Source organism: Calliphora vicina, chromosome 1 (genome assembly GCF_958450345.1).
Source record: "Calliphora vicina chromosome 1, idCalVici1.1, whole genome shotgun sequence".
Taxonomy (NCBI): Eukaryota; Metazoa; Arthropoda; class Insecta; order Diptera; family Calliphoridae; genus Calliphora; species Calliphora vicina.
The window spans coordinates 170,595,468-170,622,876 of NC_088780.1; the positions used below are offsets into that span (position 1 = coordinate 170,595,468).

Sequence of the window (27,409 nt, forward strand, 5' to 3'; positions counted from 1 at the left end):
ACAGTTCAAAAACACTAAAATCAGCTTTTTTGAAATTGTTTCGATAGAAAGAGAAAACAAATTTGCGGTTTAATACAGATAGTGCGTTAAAACAAACAACTATATAAATAAGCACAAAACCAAACCAGTTGAAATTGTTTCGAGCGAAAGAGACAAATATATTTTTTTTGCCGTGTCGCCTCTGTATACTTTGTGCCTAAGGGCTTGATTCTAAATAAATCAAATAAATAAATAAAACGGAACGTACACAATAATTAGGCCTTTACTCAATTTTGTTTTCCAACTTATCGAATATATATATTTGTACATAGTTATTTATGTACAAATAAAAATATATATGTTACAATTTAAATTTTACGTAATGAACGTAATTTTTACGATACGTATGGTTAATCCTATGACTATGAAAATAAAATCTTAATATTTTTTTATTCGGTGTAATACAACTCTGAACTTTTAATCATTTATAGAACTTAGCAACTCTACTTTATTGTTTTTCTATTTATGCTTTAATGTTGACTTTCTTTCATTTATAGAAATACGTTAACAGTCTGTGGATGTGCTTAGAACAGAAAAGAATAATAATAATTTTGAAGGCGCAAAAACTATTTGCCATTTAAATAAAAAATATACTCTTAAATTATGTTATTGCTATAATAGTTTTAAAGAAACAACAACAATAAAAAAAGAAATATGCAACTACACACGTGTTATCTAATTAAAATAATAAATAATGTGTTGTAAAATCGTTTTAAAAGTAAAAAAAATATATACATAAATAAATATTTCGAGTGTAAAAATATTTGGATTAATATGCCAAAGAAAAAATGCAAACTATAAACAATCAAATTTAATTACCGTTATACTCACAAAAGTTGTTAATGCTTCTATACCTCGTTTCTCTATTTTGTTTGTTTCTGTTTTGTGCTATCTTTGTATTTTTATCCAACAACCCCGGTATTTAGATACAATTCATACTTTTCTTTAGTGTCGTATTCGCCAAATGTCAAAATAAAACGTAGAAGTTAATAAACAAAACATTAAAATAGCAATAAAGGCAAAATATCTGGATACTTTAAAAATAAATAATATTTCAAACTTGTTATTTGCATAATTTTTTCATCATGGATGATGAATTTAAATTATGCTGGAAAAATTTCCAGGACAATATTGCTAGTGGTTTTCAAAGTCTTTATGATCGTGGAGATTTAGTAGACGTAACACTGGCATGTGATGGAAAGTTACTACAAGCTCACAAAATCGTCTTGGCAATTTGTAGTCCATATTTTCAAGAGATTTTTATTTCGAATCCCTGTAAACATCCCATAAGTAAGTACATATATACAATTTTGATCTGTATACATACATAGCTGTACATCATTAATTTAATTTATTATTGAATAGGCCGATTTACAATTATTACTATATGTTAATGTATTACATATTACGTACATACATACATACATATTATTGTAGGTATTATAATTAAATAAGTAATAGCTGAGTTATTTTGCTCCCCAAGTTGGTATTAATAATATCAATTGTAGATACAAATCTATAATTTTTTGTTTTTTATAAAATTATAAATTGAAATTAATTTTGTTTACATGTTTTTAAATCTTGTTTTTATTTTTCTCATTCATAATGGATTTTTTATAGCTGGTAGAACTTCCATCGGAGTTAATGTATAAAATGTTGCACTCTACAATTTTAAGCTGTACCGATATTATTGGTTAATAGAAAGGTTCATAAGAGAATTCTTAGTAAAGAAAAATATTTATATTAAAAAAAATACACAACGATCTAGATGAATAAACTAAGCTAATGATTTATAATAAAATTCGCTATTAAAAAATTGGCTAAGGAAAAAAATATATGCATTGATAATCATATCGTTTTCTGGTTTATTGGGATGTAAGGATTGATTTAATTAATGTATTTTATATAGTTTTTACAAAGTTAAGGTGATAACTTCTAAGAACTTCCGAAAATAATATCCATATTAATTTTAATATTTTTTAATGTAATGATTAATATCTTTTAAACAGGATCATCAGACTCACATTGTAGAATAATTAAAACATTGATCGTAATGCTTTATAGCATCTAATCCAAACATGTTACAAGGGTATGCGAAGAGTAGAATTTGATGATAATGTTAGGTTACCAATTAATTTAATAACTCTTATAGATGGAAAATACAACTACAAGAAATTGGAATATTTTTCCACAATTAAGAAATGGTTGATACTTATTTGGATAACACAAAACTTTAATTCGGAAAAAATTTATTAAAATAATGATTTCAAATTTTTGATAGATAAATAATGAAGACGCGTGAGATTACGCAAGTTGTTTTTAATGAATAGAAAAGCTTGTTTTTAAAAAATAAATATTAGTATACTTTCTAACCTATTGATTAAAATGCCACTGAAAATCTGTTCCGCTGTCTATATTCCAATAAATATATATATTTAATTTGGGAAGAAATTATAAAAACTCGATGTGATATATTTTTTATTTAATGATAAACTTAGAATTTTGCTAAAAAAAATCAATAGTAATAATATTGGTAACTTAAACTCCAAATAATGGTTTCCAAACTAATATAAATTTGTCGTTTGGGTAATGTCTGATATCTATTAAGCATTTTTCATTGAATATTACAAAAATAATAAATAATTCAAAAACAAAAATTTTGTTTAAATACAAATAAATTCAAATGTATAAACAATATATTAATTAGCATTTCCATATCGAACGGTGTTCTAGATATAAGTGAACACGGCTATCTGTACATATGCATTTATGTACATTAGACATGCCCTTAAAAAAAGATTTGCTTTGGAAGGGTCTTATTTTGTTCATTAGTAGCAATCGAAAAAAGTACCATTATTTACCCAATTTTACAACTTTCAATCGATTTCCGGCACGTGTTCTAGTTATCCGATTGCACTTAAATTTTGCAGTAGTTAGTTTTAGCAACTAATGAACAAAATAAGACCCATCCAAAGCAAATCCATTTTTTAAGGGCGTGTCTAATGTACATACATATGTACTTAGGGTGAAACTTTTTTGCACTATATTATAGATCAGAGGTTCTAAAAGATATTGCTCACGACCGACCTTAGGTATTTTATACTCAGCGCAAACCATGCTATATTTTTATTTATACATACAAAAAAACAAAATACTAACTATGTACTGTGTATAATAGGATGGCAACCATTTGTTTGAAAAGTTTCTGGAAGTTCAAAATTACTTTTTGTACGTTTTACCTATTATGAATTTTTAGAATGATAAAGGGACACGAATTTAAAGAGTTTATTTGAGATTTATGGTGGCATTAAATATAAATATTTTGCTTAAGTTAAATGAGAATGATGCCAAGTCTTAGATCACTCTAGCAACTATTAACGTACATACTAAAACAACATACATACTATACATGATAATTCTCCTTTATATTAAACACAAAATACGCACCTAAGTTTATCAAAAAATAATGTTTCGCCGATTTTAAATTTGCAAATTTTATCATCACGTCACAAAGATTTCGTACAGATATTTTTATTTAATCTATTAAATAGAAACTGTTACTACTGAGAACATTGAACGTCTAATTGACATTGTCCAAATAACCTACAGTTTTCAGACATAGCGGCACAACATTTCGACCTGGGGCCGAATTACTGCAATCGTAATGGATTGACCAATCGTATCGAACAATAATGCTCGAACATCATATAATCTTATATGAGTGCTTTACAACCTTTTTTATGTATATTTGATTTATATATTTATTTGATTTCAAAATCGTCTGCCCAAAAAATTCGATTTTTTTAAATAAAAATTATCTTTTAGAATAATGGAGCAAATGTCAATTATTTTAAAGTCATATAGAACCTATTATTTAGCCTTTGAATCTGTTATTTAAATTACAAACTATAATTTAAATAACATATCAAGGGACATCGATAACCTCTATCTTAGAATTTCATTAAAATGTGTTTTTGAAGTGTTTCAGCATCTGTAGTATATATTTTTAAGAATAAGTAATCACCCTTATCGTGGTTGGCGTAAACGTCAGTTTCGTACTAGATTAATGATAAAATGCAAACTGTCGTAGGCGTAAGACGTTTACGTTAAGACGTTTTTTTAAATTTATTGACTTTTTTTAATTTCTCTGTCTTAGAAAAATTATATTTCTGAATGCAAAACCTTGTATATTTTTCAATAATAACCTTTTAATTCAATTATTATATTTGGAAATACTGATTACGAATCTGACTAAATATTAGAAATTGACTAAAACGTTTTCGAGATATCGTCCTACTAAATACTGTATAAACCTTTAAATTAAAAATAAGATCAAATTTACACCTTCCAAGTTGTTGCGTAAAGTATAAAATCATGTTTAATAAAGATTACGCTGATCTTCCCGTTCGAATTAAACAAGTCATATTGAACGTACAATTAAATGGAAGAGTTTTGATTATAGTCCTTGGATATACATTCCCCGAAATACATACATATTTATTTGTTTTTCTCATAACTCGGGAAATTAAATCGGTGTGTATATTCTCTTAATTGGTAAAAACCTTTCTAATATGGAAACATTTATTTCCGTTATAATTTAGATTTCCGGCAATAGTCGATGTCATATGAGATGATTTTAAGAATTATTATGCTTAATATTATTTTTTTTTATTATTTTTCAGAATCATGTCTGTATTAGTTAATGGAAAAAGCATACAGCAGAACATTCCCTTTATTAAAAATAATAAAGAAAATCACCTAGAGTTTCCAAAAAGTCGAAGAAAACCGATCGGTTTCGGTTTGAGATGATTTGTTAAATTTAAATGTTATAGAAACAAAATCAGTTGATAATATTGGAAATGCTATACAAATTTAAAATTCAAACTTGACAGGTGTTCAAGAGGATAAACCAATTTTTTTAATGGTACTCTTTTAATATACATATTAAATTAGTTAGCGTATATATACATTAAAGTAGTCTAATATGCTTTTCAGTAAAGAAATAATCAAGAATAGGATACTCAATGGTATTATGATACCAAAAAAGGAGAACTAAACCAAACTAAGGAGTAACTTTCCGTTCTTCAAAAGGAGACTTTAGTGGTACCTAATTTTAGCATTTTCTATAGTAATGGAGCCGGAATCATGATGCTGATTACGAATACAAAATGTGTGTCTTTATGCTACTTTTTTTATTCTAGTAATATTCTAGAAACTAGAGACATGTTATCCTGAATTAGTATTAATTCACTAAGAGCTAGTTTCTGGGATAAAGACAATCTAAATTATTCGTTTAAACCTAAATTAAACTAAAAATTGTGTATCTCACTTATTGTTTATTTACTATACAATCTCGGTTTAACTGAGCATCATTGGTGCCAAAGCCAAAGCACAAACAGATGAAAAATAAAATAAACAATTCAGCACAGCAGCTCTTTGTTTTGATTTGCTTTATTAACATCAATGTAATTTTTAATATACATTTTATATACATTAATGTCACATTTTCTTTTACAAAGTTAAAATTTACAAAAAAAAGTTATGTACTCGGTTGCTTTTTCTTATAAAATTTTTTTTGCCATATTTATATGAACAATTTTGAGGAATGCTTACAAAATTAATCCATTAGTGAGAAGCACAATCATTGATTAAATCCCGGCAAAATATGTTTCAGGTTGAATATAACAACGTGTTATGCTGAGTTTAACTGACAAATAAGAAACTAGCTCTAAGGGAGACCTAATAGTACTATTTCTTTCTTCCAATTGGGGATATTATCAGATATTTGAAAACAACTAAGTCTTTGTTACAAAAATGTTGCATTTTTTAAATTGAATAAATAAACAGTAATTTGGTCTTATTATCAGGAAATACTTGTAGAACAATTTTTTTAAATGAGTTTGTGTCATTCTTTATTAACTTACCTTGCATAGGTAGCCTGCTTCATCATCTGAAGCAATTATAGTAATACAATTTAAAAAATTTTAAGAAATCTATATTTTTACCGATCTGTTTTTAGGGATATTGGATGAAAAAGTTTGTTTCTAATTTCAAAATTTTTAATTTTTCTACTGAAAAAGATTAAAAGTAAAAACCGAAGAATAATTGTCGGTTTCGGTTTTAAGACTTTACAAAACCGCGTTTTCGATTTCGGTTAAAACCGAAATGGAAACTCTAACATAACCCTATATTTTCATATAAAAAAAGTTTTAGTTTAACTAATATAAATATATGCCGAAATATTTATAGATCCCGACTTGTGACAAAACCAATGTTGGCCTTATAAATATTTCGGGGAGTGAAATATCGAGTTTTAATGTATTTATGCATTTACGATTAGTGTAGTTTTTAAAATTTAGTTATTTCTTTTATTTTATTGGGGTTAAAATATAAATTATTATTAAATGTAAATAATTTCACTTGTAATTCAACAAGCAAAACAAAAAAGTAATATTTCCAATGAACATGTACTTATGCGTATAAGAGTCCCCACTAGAGATGAGCAACATTTCCATACCTGTGATTAAATCACTGGTAACAACAGTTACTGAATATAGGTAGTAAGTAACAGGTACATTTAAATCGTTCTTTCATATTTTTCAACATACTGTTAAATGTCGTTCTTTTATATTATTCAACATTCACTGATAACGTTTTTAAAAATCACTGGTAACAAATGGAGAAAGTAACAGGTACTTTGTTAATGTCGTTCTTCTACGTATTTCAACAAACTGTTAAAGGTCGTTCTTTTATATTTTTCAACACTCACTGGTAACAACAGTTACTGCATATTTTTAGGCGCATAATTTTATATATCTTCAACTAGAGATGAGCGATATTTCCATACCTGTGATTTAATCACTGTGATTGAAAAATCACTGGTAACAACAGTTACTGAATATTGCAAGTAACAGGTAAATTTAAGTCTTTCTTTTTTATTTTTCAACATACTGTTAAATGTTGTTCTTTTATATTTTCCAACATTCACTGGTAACAACAGTTAATGCATATTTTAAGGTACATAATATTATACATACATATGTATATCGCCAACACAGTACATAGAATAAAATGTTAAGTAACATTTCAATTAGTTCTCTTAAAATTTTGTTGCATTTGCTTAATTATGTTTTTAACAGACGTTTTTAAATCAGAAAATTTTAGTTTTTGGTTAACATAAGAACAGATTTAAGAATGAAAATAATACATAATGTATTCTTCTTAACATAATTGTTATTTTGCTTAACATAGACAAAACGTGATCACAGTCAGGCTGACTTCCAAAATGTATCAATGCAAAGTTTGTATGCAGTTCTCCTACGGTATTTTAATTATGTACATATTTAAACTTCCTAAACAATGCAACTATATACTTTGTTTACATTTACGATATGAAATGAACATAATGCAAATTATCATTTTTTTCACTGAAAAATATATAAAAGTATTTATTTGGTTTAAGTTTTTTTTATCCAAAAAAAATAATATTTCCATTTGTGAGTCGGCATTTTTCTATATTCTTTTCTTTTTTATTTGTGTGCGTAAATAAAAAATTGTCAAAGAAAGCATCAACTATAAAACCGATGTGTGATTGCTTTTTTACTGCGTTCAAAATACTCATTTTCGGCATTTTGAAATAGTATACACAGTAAGCATGAAACAGTATACTTTGTTCAAATACAAAGCAACTAATATTTTGGAAGTCAGCCTCACTGTTTAAAAGAACGGTGATTTATAAATCACGTTCACTGAGAACGACGTTCTTCAAAAATCACGGGATCGCTCATCTCTAGTCCCCACAGAGTCTACATGAACTTTGACTTCTAATAAATAAACTACTACGCTCCATTGTTTACTCCGAAAGCGAATATATTTTTTTAGAATCATCGTTAATGTTTGTTTTATTCTCATTATGTTTGTACCTATAGAGATTTATTTACGTATGTACAGGGCATATTTAATTATGCAAAAAAATGCAAGTAAACAAGCAAAATATCTCAAAAAATGGGAAAAGATGCACACAAATATGCAGATAAAATCATGGATATGCATAGGAAAAGTAAACAATAAATTGTTTTCCCACTTTCCAAAGTGAAATTATCTTTATTTGTTATATAAAACTACAAAAATAAAATGTTATAAAAAATTGCATGACAACAATAATTTTTTCCTTTCAAGAGAGACAAACCTAGATCGTCTTTAAGTTTCATAAGGACACAAAATATATATGTACATACTTGTTGTTAGATCTACAACCTATGTCTGTGGGTAAAAAATTCAAAAGCTATATTTTCTTTAAAGAAATTATAGTCGAAATGCCTTTTTTCTAAAAAATTGTATAATATACAAAAGCTTATTTTTAAGCTTTTTGCTTGAAAATCTTTCCTGTAAATTTTTATGTAAAATTATGTTAACAACTCATATGTTAAAAATATATAATGCGTTATTGCCCCGGAGAGCACTTGTCATATAAATAATATAATATGTTTAATTTGATGTATTTCTTTATCCGATTATTAGGTAAACGAAATTATGTTTATTAAAACATTTATCAGCGATTTAACAACAGCAGAAGTCCGCCCGCCTTTATTAATTGTAGATCTACTAATGTACAAAACGAAAACAAATATTTGTGTATTTTTGTGATATTTTTCGGACTGTTCGATATAAATCAATTTCATTTGTATATAATTTTTAATAAAAAAACCCTTAAAAGTACAGTAATACCTAAATAAATATGACAAATTTAATTTCATGTACATTATCAATAAAATCAATATATATTTACAAGTTTAAATTTATTTTTGATAAGCATATGCTGATCTATATGCAAAAACAGAATTTTGTTTAAATTTAAGCACATATGTATTTGTATGTTTTTTTCGTACCATCAAATGCGTTTTGTATGAACAAAACTCAATTACAACAACGTATTACATTTTACGTTAGTTTTTAGAATTAAAATCAAATTATTTAGTCTTCTATATTAGTTGTATTCTTATAAATTAAATCGCGATATACAGGATTTTTTAAAGTGATGAACCATTTGAAGAGTATTTTTTAATTTAGATAAATAAATAAATATAGGGTAACAGATGTTGGTTGTCTAATCGCTTTCACCGATATCTTAATCGGTTCAAAATGACCTACGTGTTCATAGTATAAATATTAAACATCTTAACAAGGTCCACCTGTAAAAAAAACACTTTAATGATATTGTATTACTGGTGGTAGGTTACTGATAAAATGTTTGTTTTCTGTTGCATATGTATAATAAAAGATTTTATTTATTTATGTCCACATTTTTATAACCTCAATACAATACTTGCTACTTTATTTAATTTTAAAGAGATTTTCCATAATAAAAACTGATATCAATGTTAAGAATGGTATTTGTAATGATATAGAAATTACGAGTATAAATACTAAAAATATTGTCAATACCAGACTTTGCAAAAGAATATAAATCAGGTGTTAATTGTTTTAATATAAAATATATGTATGTAGGTATGTATATTGAACATAGTGTTTATAAAAAACCGACTTTTTAAAAAACCGATTTGGTTAACCGACATCGAAAAAAATCGGTTAACTGTCACATATGTGTAGAAAACATAAAATGTCCAATAAAGTATATACAGCATTAAAATTTTTAGTTTTTAGTAGTCAGGAATGGTTAATATTAAACAACTATGAATATTCAAAACTGCTAAGTCCATTTCATTTTGTAAAAATTTTAAAATTATTATCTCAGTCAAATGGAAATTATTATCTCAGTCAAATGGAATGGAAACCTAAGTTTTAAAATTCGGTTAACCGAGTGATAAAAACCGGATAAACCGGTTAACCGAAATCAACATTTTAAATTAACTGGTTCGCAAAAAACCGAGATTTCGAAGAAAAACCGATTTTTCGGTTAACCGGTTTATAAACACTACATGCACAGTACCTATAACGTGATCAAATTGTTTCTTTTTAATGAAGTGGGATTTTGAAAAAGCGCGATTCTGAAGATTATGTAATGGGATTTCTAACATTATATATATAATTAATTATATATGTATATAAGTAAAAGTATAATAAACACATTGAATTTTTCAAAATATTGTTATGCAAATTGTGTTGGCTGATTTGTAACCGATTTCTATATTTTTGTGGGTTTTTATGTTTAGTTTCAGCTCAAACACTTTACAAAACTTCAGATAGTTACATTTTTAAATAGGCTGATTGTGATATAAAATTAATTTATATTATTAATTTTGTTAATATATCGATTGTTTATATTCAAATAGTGCTGTACGACATTTTCTCGAAAATGAGTTTTTATAGCAACGTATTCCCTGACTAATTTGTCATCTGTCATTTAAATTTTAAAAAAAATAATATCTCCAATAGTTTTTTTCATAAAATGTGTATTGTGCTATCTAACACACAATTTATTTTGTTAGCAAAAAAGTGAAATATTGCATATGAAATATTTATGTATATAATAAAATATTAAAAGTGTTTTTTATAAAATGTAATATATATTACACCGTACCACATATTAGACACGTACCGGATGATATACGTCTAAAACTATAAATTAAATGGAGAAAGGACTTCAAATTTTCAGAGGAGTAAATTTTTGAAAACATGTTTTAAAATACTTCTGATCATCCTACTATGTCAAATTTGATGTCAAATGATCAAGAAGGGTTGTAAAATATTTCGTATTATTTTGATTTTATCCTGTCAATTCAAATTTTTATCCTTGAATATCCTTTTAGATTTCCAATAATTTTTTTTCAAAAAAATAGTGAGTTAAAGATCCAAATATTGAATACCACATGCCAAAATTTCACCCTTCTATCTTCACTACTTAAGTGTTAAATAATATTTTAAATTTGCATTATTTGATTTTAATATTTCATTCGAAAAAATATAACAAAAACCGTTGTGAAAAGTAACGAAGAATACTTTTTAATAAACAAGTAAAATGGTATAGTCGAACAAGCCCGATCAACCAACAAAATGAATTCTCTACAGCCTACATTTGAAAGGTTTTGGATTATGTCCTGAGAAAGTAAGCAAATTTTTTTTAAGACCCACGTAGCACAGCTTCCCACAAAAAGAAATTCTGTGGAAAATTCTAGAAAGCTGATTAGCTTTATGTATAAACTTTCTTACAACTACGAAGTTCTTCACGTATGTAAAACTATGTCCTATTCAACTAAGCAAATAATAAAAACTCGTGTTATAGGACCCATACACTACATCATCATGAATGTCCAATCAAGTGATTGTGCCTGCTGATTGGCCGTGTATGGGCTTTAGTGTGATTGTACCAGCTGCTGGTGCTTTATCAAAAATAGTTTGATATTTTTTTGATTGTGGCAGTATGATTGAATCGAGTGTTGTAAAATTAGCGCATAAAAGTTAAATAAAACCTAGCTTTCCTTTGTTTTCTTGCAATTTCTTCATCCAAACGCGTTTTATTACTCTTTTTTCGTTTTAGTATAATAGCAATAATACCCCTTTTCACACAATTTTTGGTAAAAAAAATTATTGTGTACCAGCATGCTGGTGTAGAGTGTGTCCATCTTAATTACACAATCACTTGATGGCACATCATTGATGGTGTTGTCTATCAGCCCTATTACTTACATAAAAACCTCAAAGTATACATTAAAGCTCATTTTTATTTTTGTTCAAATAGTGCTATCTGCTTATTTCACTGTTAGAATTGAAAAAAACTTCAACTTGTAAAAAGTGCTATCTAACATATAAGCGCGAATATCAGGAATTAATAAAAACTTAACATATGTATGATTTAGATGTCGTTTTTAAATAACATTCTAAAATAAACTTTAGTTATTACTCTTATAGTAAACAAAAAAAACTTTTCGGTTTTTTGACAAACCAGACGCTTAACCGGTTTTAATGACGCTTAACCGGTTTTAATGAAATATATTGTTACGTTTTAACCTTTTCAAAACGTTTGGTTTATTTCCTTTAAATAAACCGGATACTTTTGATTGCAAATAAAAGCCGTTTAGTAGTTTAAAAATTGTAACAACTCTTTATTTATTTAAAAATGTACAACAACAACAGAATTAAATAGCCACTCGATGTTTTTTATACAGATTTATAAATTCTCAGAATTACAGACACAATTTATAATGTACACGAATTTACTTGAAATACACAACACACTTTAAGGCACTCAGATGATGTTTATTCGATCAACTCTCTCTGATCAACTCACTGGCGACTGCAACCTCTGCCACTATTTATAACACTGCCATCTGCACTCTAGATTGCTCTTTAACCGTCTAGAGGTTTCTAATACATACGTCATCTGTGGTGTACTTTCTACAATGTCCTTTAACTGAATATTCGCAATCGAATACAGCGTTGCCAACTTACGATCAAATCAACTGAAAGCTTTTATTTAATAATGCTCACAGATATGTTACAGTTTTACAGCACTGCTATTTGAAAGCACTATGCCACTTTTAAATCAGCCGTTAAAATTGTTATATTTGAATTCAAGTACAATTTCGTAACAATATTTTCTAAAGCTCACTCAAATATATTTATGAAAAACTTATAGAAAATTATAGCATTTATTCTGTAAAAGATATAAAATAACTGCATAAGGATAGAGCCTTAAGAATTAAAAAATGCAAAATTTCCGAAGATTTAGTACGCAATTCTTAACACATTTCCTATTAGCGTCCACAAATAAAAATAAATTAAAGGAGCTGTTTTTCATATTAAATAAAAATTCAATATAAACCGATTAATCGTTTTTTTTTTGAAGACAAAAACCAAAACCGTTTAACCTGCTTTTTTAAAAGACAATTATCAAAACACTTTTTCGGTTAAACCGGAAACCGGTTTTTCAAATTTGCCGGTTTTTTGGACACTCTATTAATAAACTTTTGCAAATGTACTAGATCTGCCCATAAAGAGTGAATTTGCAGTTATAATTTTATACTTTCTATAACATGAACTGATGAAAAATTTGGAGCCAATTGGTAGCTTCAATTTGTTTATCTTTTTAAATTCAAATTGCAATGAACTAATGAAAAAAACTCGTAGAAAATTTCGTTTGGGGACTGGGGATTTTATTGGGGATATATTAAAATATTTCAGGGATTTTATGGTGATAAATTATTAAGGATAGGTTTGTTTTTATTATCGGTAATAACAATAAGTTACCAATAGGTGAAGTTTATTTCATGTTCTTTGAATACAAAATGGAGCTATTAAATGTACGTATCATAACATATAATATAATATGATACAACCTTTAAATCCAAATCAGTATCTCCAAAAAGTTTTCTAATTGTCGAATTTTATGTGCAGATCAAAACAAATTTTCAATTTACAATCTTTGGTTAAAACATATACCACTACTAATTTTATACAAGAATTGAAACGTGTTACGAGATGCAGTGGAATGAAATGTTCAACCAATTGTAATGAATATTTTCAAAAGAAACTTTGACTAATTCATAATATTATAACAACTAATTTGATCGGGTATTGGCCAATTAATTTAATATGAAATTTAGTTTTTTTGAAAATTTCAAGAAAAACAATATTTTGGGATATTTTAAAGTTTTGGTTGGGGACAGCGATAAATAGTTCCGGATTGTATCCCTGCTAAGGAATACAATTAGACTTATCCAACAGAAATTCATTTTATGTGGACAGCACTAATAGTTACGTTAACATTATAATATATGCATTTGTCTTTAAAAAAAATACAATTATTAATACGAATTTTCATTATGACCTTTTCGATATTCCCTTGTTACTCAAATAAATTAAAATATGTATAACTACAAATATCGACAATAAATTAATTACAATTAATTACGCTGTGTTCGTTGTAGCTAGTACGTTGAATTTAATGGTCTATTTTTAAAGTTTTAATAACCCTAAATACAAATAGTACAAATTTTTGAACAGTGGTCAACAAACTGTTATTAATTGTATTATAAATAATTTTACACAATTCCTAAAAAGCTAGCATAGTTCTATATTCGTCTGTTCCGAATCTTATCTACCCTTGACAATAAAATTAAATTTTTTAGTTGACAAATTAATTTTATGGTGAAATAAATATTTGGGGTTGTCATAGAATCCAATCATTGTCGGAATCGGTTTCAAAAACGACAGAAAAAGTACATTGCTCACGAGAAATCGTAAGTAATGGGTTTTATATTCGATCTAGAATTAAATTCTTTATGGATTAAACAAAAAATTATATTGGATTTCATAAGTCAAATGTATTTTTTGTGTCGTTTTCTACTTAGATTACCACAAGCAAGCCCACATTTGTGGTATAAATTTTAAAGAAAAATATATTTAATTGACAGTTTTTTAATTCCTCTATCTTAAAAATTTATATTTCTGAATGTAAAACCAATTATTTTGTCTAATTTCCACTTCCAAAATATGTTTTCTCACTAATTTATTTTCTAAAGGTAGAGTCATGACAATTAGACCACTTTCACACTAGGCAATTTAGTTGCGCAAGTCTCTTGCCCAACAACAAAACAGCATGCAAAATTTTCTTCTCCTTAACCCGACATTACCTCTGGCATCAAAAAAACAAGAGACTTGCGCAACTAAATTGCCTAGTGTGAAAGGGGTCTTATTTGCTCAAAAAGCGTAACCACTTATTATACCCTTCACCAAGAGTAGCAATGGTATATATAAGTTTGTCATTCCGTTTGTAATTTCAACATTTTTCATTTGCGACCCCATAAAGTATATATGTATATTCTGGATCGTTATAGATAGCGGAATCGATATAGCCATGTCCGTCTGTCCGTCTGTGTGTTGAAATTGTTTTTTAATTTTTTTTAAAAAAGTTTTTTCAAATTTTTTTTTTAAATTTCTTTAATTAATTTTTTTTGGAAAAAGAATTTATTTAACACGAATTTTTTTTCATCAACAATTTTTTTTTGTCATAAATTCTTTTTCCCAAAAAATTAATTATAGAAATTTAAAAAAAAAATTTTGAAAAAACTTTTTTAAAAAAAATTAAAAAACAATTTGGAAAAAAAATTTTTAAAACATTAAAAAAAAATTTTTGATTTTGTTTAAATAAAAATATTTTTAAGTATAATTTGGTGAAGGGTATATAAGATTCGGCACAGCCGAATATAGCTCTCTTACTTGTTTTAGCACAAATGTTTTTGATGTGTTTACTTTTACAAGTGTTTTGTAAGATCAAACAGCATCAAATATAATTCAACTAATTTTTTTTTAATCATCCTAAGTAAAATAAGTTTTTGAAATAAATAAAAGAATTCAAATGTATTTTATTTAGTGGTAACGTCTTTTTCGTCAAATATTTGTCATGTTTGACCCGAGATATCCCCCTTTTTTTGATTTTATGTTTATATATAAATATTAGGGTGGGTAAAATTTTTTGCGCTTCGTGATTCTTGTTCTATGGGTCAATCCAAGAAACTTTGGTTAAAAACCATATCTCAAAAATGAATTTCGAACCTTCTCGAAATAAGTTATAGGGTAACATTAAAAATCACATATTTACATGCCCTTAAAAATTGATTTGCTTTAGATGGGTCTTATTTTGTTCTTTAATAGCTAAAACTGTATGCTAAATTTAAGTCAAATCGAATAACGAGAATCAGTGCCGTTATTTTATTTATATGACACTTTTTTAAAAATGGTTGAACAATACAAAAAAAAATAAATAAATAGGAATAGGACGTGGGAAAATTTCAATAGAAAAGATTTATTTCAAAAATAATATTTTAAGAAATTAAAAAAGTACCATTGTTTAACCATTTCAAAACTTTCAATCAGTTAGTTTTAGCTACTAAAGAGGTAGTAAGGTGTAATTTTAACGAATGTGAATAAAAAATATTACATTTTTTTTGAATGCGAATAGCAAAAGTCAACGTCAGGAAGAAAAAGATAATTTATATTAAAAAAAAATTAATTTTTTTTTACTGTTTTGTGTGACCTTCAATATCTCGAGTAGCACACTTTAGTGTATTTTAGCACCGTATTAAGAACATAGAGACGAATTTTTATTTCATTATCATTCTATAATTTTTGTGTCTATTTCACGGAAAAATGGCCAAATTATCAACATACAAAATTATACTTCAGATTTATAGATCATACCATTACATAATGTTTTAAACTACTATTATTGCCGTTTTATATATTGGCATAGCTGATATACATACATACTAATAGTAATAATAATAGCTAGCTCAAGAAAAAACTATCGTATTTCATTATAAAGTTTTAAATTTGAAAATAATTTTGGAGTGGTATGATAAAATGTTGTTTTACCGTCAGATGTATTTGTGTGATAACTACTACAAATGTTTGATTCAATATTCTGACCTCATACAAACAATAAGAATCAAACTAACACGTACTAACTAACATGTACTTTTGTATAAAATCAATTGATATTATTTACTATGGACTATGGAATGGATATCATATCATATTTACTCAAATTCAACCACTTTATCTGATCGAAATGCAATAAAATAAAATGTTTTTATCTTTTCAAGTGTAGTAGCAAAGGTGTTTGTTGGAGCTACTAGCATTACCAATTTTTTTTTTTATTATTTAAAGATAAAGAATATTAATAAAGCTAATAAATAATAATATTTAGTGAAAAACACAATACAACTTACTATTAACAAACAAAAAAAACATTCAATCTATATTTAATATTTCGTAACAATATAAAATGTTTTTTTTTTTGTTGCTTAATTTTATCTTTCTATCGCTAATAAGAATTAAATTTATAGCTTCTTCATTATTTTTTTGTAACACTAGAAAAGCGATTTATAATATACAACCATGTATGTATGTACGTACATAACTTCCTTAAACTGGTGCTTCGGTGTGGTGGTAGGCAGTAAGTTGGGACCTTATAAGTGTTAAGTGATAACAAAAATCTCAAAATCTATAATAGTTTTAAACTTCTACAATTGTTTTATTTTTCTCTAATCGCGTAGATATGAACAATTTAAATGGCAATATTTTGAAATAAGTCCTAGGAATTTTTATGTTTTGCACAAAAAATGTGCTTTTTTTAAAAATATTATTAACATTTTTACTAGGGTATTCAATCGATTAACCGTTAATCGGTTAACCGATTAATTTTGGACGAATAATTTAAAATTGCCGATTTTCAAATAATAAATAAACCGATTAATTTGTTTCGATTAACCGAAATTCCTTTTTTTGCACTTTACATACTTTTTTGTATTATTTCAATTAAATTACAAATTTCAAATTAAAATTATATATTTTTTCGAACGTCCAAGAAAATTGTTTAGTGAGAATAACAACTGACACATTTAATTTACATGTATGTATTTAAAACTTTACATTTACATGTACAGAACTCAACGAAACTATCAAAAGTATTCAATATCTAAAACAATCCAAAAGGACACCAATGATATGCTTAGAAAAAACTAAAAAAAAAACTGAGATATTGAATATTCTTCATCATGATTTCGATTTCTCCAACATTAACAAGAGAGTTTTTTCCAAGTCAAATTTTATTAAATCTAAAGAAAAAAAATCGTTTAAAAAGAAAAAATTAAATTATATTCTTTTTATGAAAGATTATTTCAGATGATCTCACTAAAATACTAAAAAGACTCAAATGTGTATACAAAAAGGATCTCAAATACCATATTTGCTATTATTTTTGGGTTGAATTGTTATGTTTTTGTACATAAGATTCGTGGTTGTATTTTCAATTTAAAATTAAAATATATATTATTCGGTTAATCGAATAATTTTAAATTAACCGATTATTAACCGAATAAATCTAAACACCGATTAATTATTTGCTCGGTTAACCGATTAAACCAGAAACCCGATTAATTGAATACCCTAATTTTTACGTAAGAATGCGTACTATTTATTGCCTTCTAGTAATAATTTGTATGCAAATTTTCAATTAATAAAATTGTAGGTTAGATTATTTATTTCCTTAATTTCAACGACCAGATAAGTTCGCTGTAAATGATCGAATACGCATATTTTGTTTAAAATGCTATAGTTACGATAGTTGCTAACCAATTGAACTGATTATTTTAAAATGATGCGTTAATGCATTTTCGAAAATATATACTTTTAGTTATTTAACAAATATTCAATAAAGTTTAACTAATTAATGTGGAGATTTTTCTATTTTTCTGTAAAAATTCGACTCATATAACTTTCAAAATAAACATTATTGTTAAATCTAGTAACTAGTAAACATTCATTAATCTCTTGAACCTTTTCCGCTTTAATCCAATTGGAATAATTTCAATTTATATTTACGAACTTTTGTTTACAATTTTACCGAATGCTTTGGCACTTTGTAAAGAAAAACAAAGATTGTGGAATTTAACCACAAATAGAAGACCTAAAGTAGGTAAACTGTTGGTGAAAACCCAATGAATTATATATTAGAGTGTCATTGGAGGGATGTTGTTAATTTTTAATACAATCATTCTTCTAATACTGTAAAATTTCGATATTTAGATGATAATTTTATGTAGAAAAATATGCTACTTCTATTCAAGAAGTTATTAACTGTAACAACATATTAAGGCCCTAATTTTGTAAATCAGCAAAGACTAAATTTCAAACATTTTAAAAGTTTGTTTTTGTTTTTCATACAAAATTTTCAAATTATGAAATGCAAATCAATGCCTGAATCAATATCGTGATGAAATTGAACATAAACAAGTTTTATATGAACCTAAATCTTTCTACCAACTCTTGTGAGGATCGGTCCATAATTGACCCTATCCCCCACATCAGAAAAATATTTTATCAGCACTCGTACTTGCTAATAACATAATTTTAACAGCTGTCGCTACTACTTTTATCAGCTATGCGATGAAATCGGAAATGTTTTCGAACTAGCGCTTCAATGCGAATTGTGCACTGTATCTATTCTACTGATTTAATGTTTTGATACATACTTTGTAAATTTGATTTGGAGGATCAAATTTCTTTCGAATACAATCCTACAAGAACCATTGTAAGTAAATTATATTTAATCTAACTATTTAAAAAAAAATCTGGAACTGTAAATTTTTCGACATTTAATTGTTTTAATATTCCCTTCTATTCTTGAAATTTAGGAAAAAAAATATTTAACAAAAAAAAGCGGGATTGTGGTTTAATAGCGGGATAATACCGCCAAATGCGTTGACTATAATATAGGTTTTGGTTTGTTACTGATTAGGCCCAATATTTATTTTTTGGGCAAATATATTGTTTCGTTCGGAATCTAATACCCATGAACAACTTGGTTAAAATTTTTTTTTTTTTAGATTTGTTTGGGAAAATATTTTTTATTTATTCTCAATTGATTAATATCTGAGACACGCTTTTTTAGAGTTGACTGTAGATTTTCGATATTTTTATCAGGTGGGTTGTTATACATACTTTTGTTTTATAGATAACACTTACGATTGTCAAAAATCATTTTCGTTTATAAGTAAGAACTATTTCGATTCGATAAACATTTATCATAACCGTAATACAATATTTCTTAAGAATCAGAACTTGTTTCCAATTGGTCAATTATGAAGTATTAAGGCGTGTTTAAAATCAACAAATTTTATACATATGTATATATGCACATATGATAATAATAATAATAATAAGATCGCAAAAAACAGTTTTAAACGTTTTTATTTTTTAGTAATACCTACTGATACATATTTTGATTTAATTTGTATTTACATATTTACACTAATACGTGAATAGCTCAACAAAAAAAATGTAGCATACTGTATGCACATACATATGTATGTATGCACATAGTATGTATGTATTTATTTAATTTAATTTTATATTTTTAATTCTTAATAACAAATAAAAGTGTATAGCACAAATTTGCTCCAATTTTATTTTTGTGTATCATATTTATGTACTTTACTACACAGAACAATATGTATAAACATTCGAGACACTAACAGTGATAATCGAAGATGAGCTATGATGAGGATTTATCACGATTTCAATGAACTTTAGACAGAGTTTATCTTGAAATAACCAAGAAAATAAATGAAAAATATATAGAGTAGAAAAGTATATTTATTTTTCAGAAAAAAAAATGTTAATGGGTTCTATGAAAATACACACATCCATATGAATATGTATGCATAGACACATTTTTATGAATATCAAATATGTGATGATAATGTGAACAGAAATAGAAAGAAATTAATATAATTTTATGACAACAACAACAACTAAATATTGGTTGGTTACATTATCTTACAATTATCACAAAAAGTTATACATAAATCGAAATAAAACATAAACTTTATGCATATAAACTAATGATGGAAATTGTTTTTGAAAATGTTTACGAAGAGTTAATATGTACTGTTATTTTCGGTTGTGGGGTTGATTTACAAATCTATGACATCATCGGTTCATTCGTTTGGTCGATCGTTGATCGTTCGTTCGTTAGTCTATCTGATAATTTTTATTCCCTTCCGCCTGTTTGTCAATTCTGTTTAATAAGTTCGTGTTATAAATGTGATGTGATTGAGAACAAGAGATAATATTGTTTTTAAGTAGATGTTGATGCTGTTCAACTGCTACTACTTGGTTGCCATTAAATTGTTTTTAAGATTTCATTTTTGTGTTTTGTGTCTTATCGTAAATATTTTTATGTATTGATTTAGTATTTGTACTTGTTATTACTAAGCGATAACATCTTATAGGAATAAGGCTGACCTCTTTTTTTATTTTTAATAACGTCAGCCACATTATCATAATTATTAAAATATAAAAAAACACATACAATAAACAAATATATATCAGACTTAAATGAAATATTGTGAAGCAAAGTGTTAAGATAATAAATTGTAAAAACTTAGATTCTTCTCTGTTCAACAACACGTTTTGAATACCTCAATATCATTTCGATATAAATACTTGTATTGATTAATATTTATTAATTAACTATCATTATATTTTTAATTCTGAACTAGTTCTTTATACAATGCATCATAATTTAAATTATCACTCTTGGAACTACTACACAAGTGTTCTTCAATTGATACTTTCGTATCAACTGATTGTTTTTTGATTGTTTTATAAAATAAGTTCTGCAAGACTTATAAACTTTTTAGAAGCTTTTATTTAACATGCTATGTTTTTTTTTTTTTTTTGTTAGTTTAGGTCAACATTTTTAACTGAATTTTGAACCAGTAGACCGAAATTTGGCATTCAAATAATATCTAGATCATACATAAACCTGATGACAATGCAATATTATGTTCAAAAATTCCAACTTATGTTCGAACATTTTTTAAAGCTGTTGAAATAATTAACCATATAAGGCCCTTAAGGGATCGGTTATGTAAATGAAGAATTAATAACAAAAACAAAAAATAATCTCTAAATCATAAGGATTCTTATAAAAATAATTTTAATTTTATTTCGAACTTAAAAATTTAAAAATAAAATCAATTGGGGGATTCAAACGGTCTCATATTAGGTCGTATTGTCATAATGTCGTAAAATATTTTTTTAGTTTAAATAAATTATTGTTGTGCTGCAAACAAAAATAGTGTTATTTTATGACAAACCAATAAACATAGTTCTAAAAGTCTTATTAGTTTATAACTTTTTTGTTTGAAACACAACAAAAATTTATTTAAACTAAAAAAATATTTTACGACATTATGACAATACGACCTAATAGGAGACCGTTTGAATCCCCCAAATATGTTCATTTTCAATATAGAATATAATAAGCTTTTTAAAATATGTTTGAAAATTTTCAAATTCGAAATATTCAAGGAAAAAATTAAATATGTAATAATAAAAAAACATTTAAAAAAACTTTTATTTAAATGTTCTATGAAGAAGAACATACTATGTACATAAACGTTTATTTAAATCAAACTTCAAATTACAATTTAAATATTTACGGTCTAATTCATAATAACTTAAAACAGCTTTATAAGTCGTAAATAAGAATAAATTTAAAAATTCATAACCGTTTAATAGAAATTTGAAATATTTATTGTAGCTTCGACACTACTTTAAACCTACTTTAAGGTATACTTTTTATATTGTATCTTTAAAAAAAAGGGAATTTTAAAGGTAATTGTTTATAAATTTGCAATAATAGACGATAATATTGCAATTGCTAAACATAAATTTAACTACGCCGGGGAATAAATCCCTCTTTAATAATTTTTGATTTTGTTTCATATTCCTCCGGCAGTGAGCTACTTGAGGTTCGCAAAGTTTGATTGCTATTTGTGTCATTTTCTTTTAACATGTAACGTCATGTAGTAATAAAATGTGTAAACATTGTTATTCAGTTTACAGCTTTTTTTAAAAATGTTTTTTTATTATTATGTTTAGCTTTTTAGTTTGGTAAAATGATTACGAATGACAAGCATCTAATTCCCATCAGAAAATCAAAATCTGAATTGAATCATGTCCTGAAAGAACTCGTACTATTGTAGAAATAATAAACTGCATCTAAAATTTTGATTCTAAATGTTTAATAAAATTTTATTGAATTCATTTTCGTTTCTTGATAATTATACTAATTATACGCATTTAATGTTTCTGTTTTGTTTTGTTTGCAGTTATCTTAAAAGATGTGTCCTATAATATCATGTGCGAACTTTTAGAATTTATGTATCAAGGTGTTGTAAATGTTAAACACGCCGAGTTACAAGCGTTCATGAAAATTGGGCAACTATTACAAATTAAGGGTCTCGCTACAAATTCATCATCTTCAGCAGCTTCAACGAGTTCAGAGAAATCATCAAATAATAATCAAACTACTGTAATGAATGATGAATCTTCATTTACACCAAAACCATCAATTTCTTCCGCTACAGAATCAGCAAGCAATGAAGATAACTCTAATGTTGGTGGCGAAAAACCATCAGAGACCAATAGCAATCCGAATACACCGCACAGATCACAATCACCTGTGTTATCACCAGCAGCATCACCCATGAACAACAACTCTTTAAATTCTGGCACAATAAACCAAGTTAACAAATCAGATGATTCGCACCTATCACTGCAACAACCATCAAATCATGGAAGTAGTAGTGTTTCTGGTGTCAAACGTCACTCTGATTATAGTACTGATTCATTATCGATATATTCTCGCAATAAACATAGACGTTCTATAACTTCCACAGATCATAGTAGTGAAAATACTGATGGACCCGATGGTGGGAGCGTTTCTGGTGCAATGGAACAAATGAATACAGAAGATTTCTTTTTACCACATATTTCCATGGTGGAATCACGTTATGAATTAAATAATATAAAACGCGAAAACTCCGACCATCACCAAAACACAGGTGTGCCATCGGCAGCAGCTGTAGCGGCTGCCTCAGCTTCTCTACGTAATTCTTTTAATACCGCAGCATTTGGACTAGATTATACTTTTTATAAGAATAACAACAGTGCTTCTTCGCAATCCGGTCAAGAATATCCAAATGAGTTACATATGTCGAATGAGTATTCGAAGAGCTTCGCTAATCACATGGATATACCTCCAAGTAAGTCAGCCAAAACATTCCACATGTGTGTTTTCGAAATGTTATAATTCGCACTGCATTATTTCTTTTATTTTTCTCTAATAAACACATACATACATTTTGCTACTATACGTTTTTTAAAAAAAAATCCAATGCATGTAATCATTTATATTTTGTGTTTTATTTATCATATTCATTTTATTAACTCATTTCCATTTCCGTATTACTAAAATATATGGTTCTAATATGTTGGGTAGGATCTACTTACTAAATCTATGATTAAATAAAAAAAAATGTATCATTAAAGGTTGCATTTACATTGTCCCACAAAGTAAAATCTGAAATAAAATGAGAAAATATAATTACATCCATAGTTCAAAATGTATCAAAATTGTATGTAGAAATTTAAATACTACTCACGAATTGAATAAATATGTATTACATGTACATGAAACTTACAAAAATTTCGGATGGAAAATTGAAATTGTACGATATTTTTAAAAATGCTTAGATTTATCATTTAATTTAAACTCAAAAAATATTTATTTATTTCGTCACCTAAAATGCATAAGGGCATATCATCACTATTCAAAATTTTACAGGAGTCAAAAAAACTAAATAAAATTAAAAGTGTTGTGGTTACAAATATGATTTTCGTTATTCTTAACAATAGAAAGCTAAAAATTTGTGAAGACGTGCGTCTTGATGCGTTGTACCAATATCCATTAAAAACTCAATTCTGATTTTTTGGTTTTTACGACCTTTTGCATTTCAGGTGACGATTTTTATGTATTTTTCAAATCAAAATGTTTCAAGTATAACTATTTTCACTTTATGCTTTGACAAAATCGGTTAAAAATCTAACGACTTGTGGAATAATGTAAAATCACCTTAAGAAAACCTTTTGGAAAATGTGCTTTCATGACATCAGCTTTCATGGGTTCAATATTTTAAATTACATACATTTAATTACGTACATGTAATCAGTTTTTAAGTATTTTTTCCAAGAAAACACTTCGCACCAAAAGCTGTTCAAGAAACTTTGCCGAACAATTTCGTGGCTATGCATGTAAATTTCAAAATGTTATCTCCCTAATGTACATGTCGCTTTTTTGCCACTTTACAGTCATAACAGACAGTAATACTTTATTAGAGATTTATATACATTTATATATTTTTAAGTCCTTTACATGTCCAACTAAATTGTTGGTACATTTTCTAATCTAATCGAATGTAAGCCACACTTTTTTCAATCAATTGATGCAAATTCACTTCTTTGATATTAAATTTTATGTAATTTATCTACAATGAATACATACATATATTAAATGTTTTAAAAAATTAAATTGAATTGTTTCTTTACGTGATACTACCATCGAGTAGATTTGATAAGAATTTGTGGTAATAAAATCAATTAGATTTCTAGAAACGGACTAGTTTAAAGAGTACTAGAGTCCATATGAACCTCAACTCCATCTTGAATAGAAGATACAATGTTTGGGTTTGTGTTATGATTTTCTGTACGTTCATATCATCAATCGCAATCTATGTATTTCCTTTTTGATGGAAATTTAGCTTTTTTATACTCGACCAAAAAAATCTAATCTTTGGACTAATATCTGAATGATTGTAATAATAGTAAGTTGTGGCGGTACTGTCGCAAATGAGCGAAATGCATTTTTGAAGCCATGGTACATATACATATGTATCTACATATTTATGTAATCTTATTTATTTAGCAAAATCAATCTCAAAGCACATAATGTTTGTATACAATTTAAAGCACTTTATAGGTTTTTATTAGCTATTTATATTTTCCTTACTTTTATTGAGTTTAATTTTTACTTACTGACACAATTTTATTTTAATATTGAAAACACCACACAATAAAACAGCATTATCAAAAACTTTTCGTTTTGTAAATAACAACCAACAAAATTATGCAATAATAATTAAAACGATGTAAACAATTAAAATTTTCTAATGCTTATTCTTTGTGGATTTATCTTTACTATTAATAAATGATGTGACTGACCAGACTGTCCAAACGTAGTGATGCTCAGTTCTACATCCTTATTGCATGGAAACTGTGTATTTAATCGAAATAATACGGTGGCAACGCAGCAAGGTATGAAAACGTATTGGCTGTGCAAATCGTATCGCATAAGTATGTGTCGAGCACGTTGTATAACGCATCAAGGCAAAATAATATCGGCCACGGGGGTTCACAACCATCCGCCACATATGCGTGGAAATAGCATTAGTGGCAGCAGTTCTGGAACTAATGGAGGTGGGAGTTCGGGGAATACTGGCGCCAACAACATTATCAACGCAGCACCCACCACTTCTCCTCATACAGGAAATAGTGCTGGTGTTGGCCTGCCACCAACATCAAGTAGTTCGGGACCAATTGGTTTACGATTTCCCCAAAACAGTGGCCCAAGTGGGAATGTCAATCAACAGACTTATCATGAGCATCATCACTCAGCGACATCGCCGCCGCAAGCGCCACCTCCATCATCGTTTGTGTCTAATCCACATATACATTCCGGCAATACTAGTAATAGCAACGTGCCACCACCGCCACATTTATTTTTACAATCGATGCCGAATCTATTAGTACAGCATTATCCAACTAGCCAATCAACTCAAATAGTGCAGCAACCCACATTCCCGCCACAACATCATAGCGTTTTGCATAATTATGAAATGAATTCAGCAATGCAATCTTTACCCTCGAATGAACACCCAAGAAATGCAAATTCATCCTTCGATCCGAATGATAAACCTATGGATGCACTTAACAAAGATCACTTAAATGATGAGCATATGCATATGCACAATGTCGGAGCAATGTCTCCCACCGGAATGCACAACAGTAGTATTAAAGCAGGCCACGTTGAATCTCTTACACATAACAATGAAATTGGAAAGAAAATTTCCTCGTCAGATCACCATCAAGTACAAGTGATAGATTCTATTACAATATCTCCAGGCAGTGGGCATAATTTCAAAATGGAATCTATGTAAAATCAAATAGAAGATGCTATTCCTTACGGCAGGATAACGTAGATTTAAATACATGCACAGTTTTTATTTTAAGAAAAATTCTTTAATGCTGTTTTTAATAAATCTAACTATGTATGTACATAATAATTTAATACAGTGTATATGACATTAATGTTTAAATTAGATACGTATGTATCTCCAGCAGCTAAGTGTCCGCGAGCTGTGGATTTTACCTATCATTGGGCGAGCCACAACTGGTTACATAATTAAAAATTTGATCTCACATGCATTACAAAGGGTAAAATTTATATTTCTCGTGGGTAAACTAACTACAACCTACAGTGCATTACAAATAAAGTTGTAAGTGACTGCACCCTAGATTACTTTGAGACACTAAAGTGACGATTCATTTCACATTACAATGAGCACATACGTGTCTTTTAAAAAGCGTCAACTCAAAATTTTAAAATGTTCAGTAGAAGCAAAAAACTATTTTTTTTTCAATACATTACAATGAAACAACTGTACGGATACAACTGTATTTTTTGGCGAAAGAGTAGAGAAAATGATAGCAGATTTTTACAGTGGGTAGATATGACCACTGCACAACGATTTCTTGCAAAAAGTGAAAATTTAAAAATTTTGAGTTGACGCTCTTTAGAGGAACTAGTGCGATATATAAATAGTGAAATCAGGATATATTTAAATTGGTAGCTAACAAAATAAGTCCGAATTTAGATACTTTAATTTAGAACTCCACCAACGCAACAACAAACACAATTATGAGTTATGTTACCTTACCGTCC

The 27,409-nt window shown here is 27.3% G+C and overlaps 2 protein-coding genes across 2 annotated transcripts in view; both read left to right on the plus strand.

Moving 5' to 3' along the window:
* The window catches only part of LOC135948770 (uncharacterized), a 96,556-nt gene that overhangs the window by 62,597 nt on the left and 6,550 nt on the right, over positions 1–27,409 (plus strand). The gene's annotated exons all lie outside the window — the stretch shown is intronic.
* On the plus strand, positions 519–26,954 carry LOC135948768 (broad-complex core protein isoforms 1/2/3/4/5-like). Its single transcript, XM_065498207.1, has 3 exons — positions 519–1,329; positions 22,680–23,615; positions 25,633–26,954. The coding sequence occupies exons 1-3, from the start codon at positions 1,125–1,127 to the stop codon at positions 26,622–26,624; spliced, it is 2,133 nt and encodes a 710-aa protein (XP_065354279.1). The 5' UTR covers positions 519–1,124; the 3' UTR covers positions 26,625–26,954.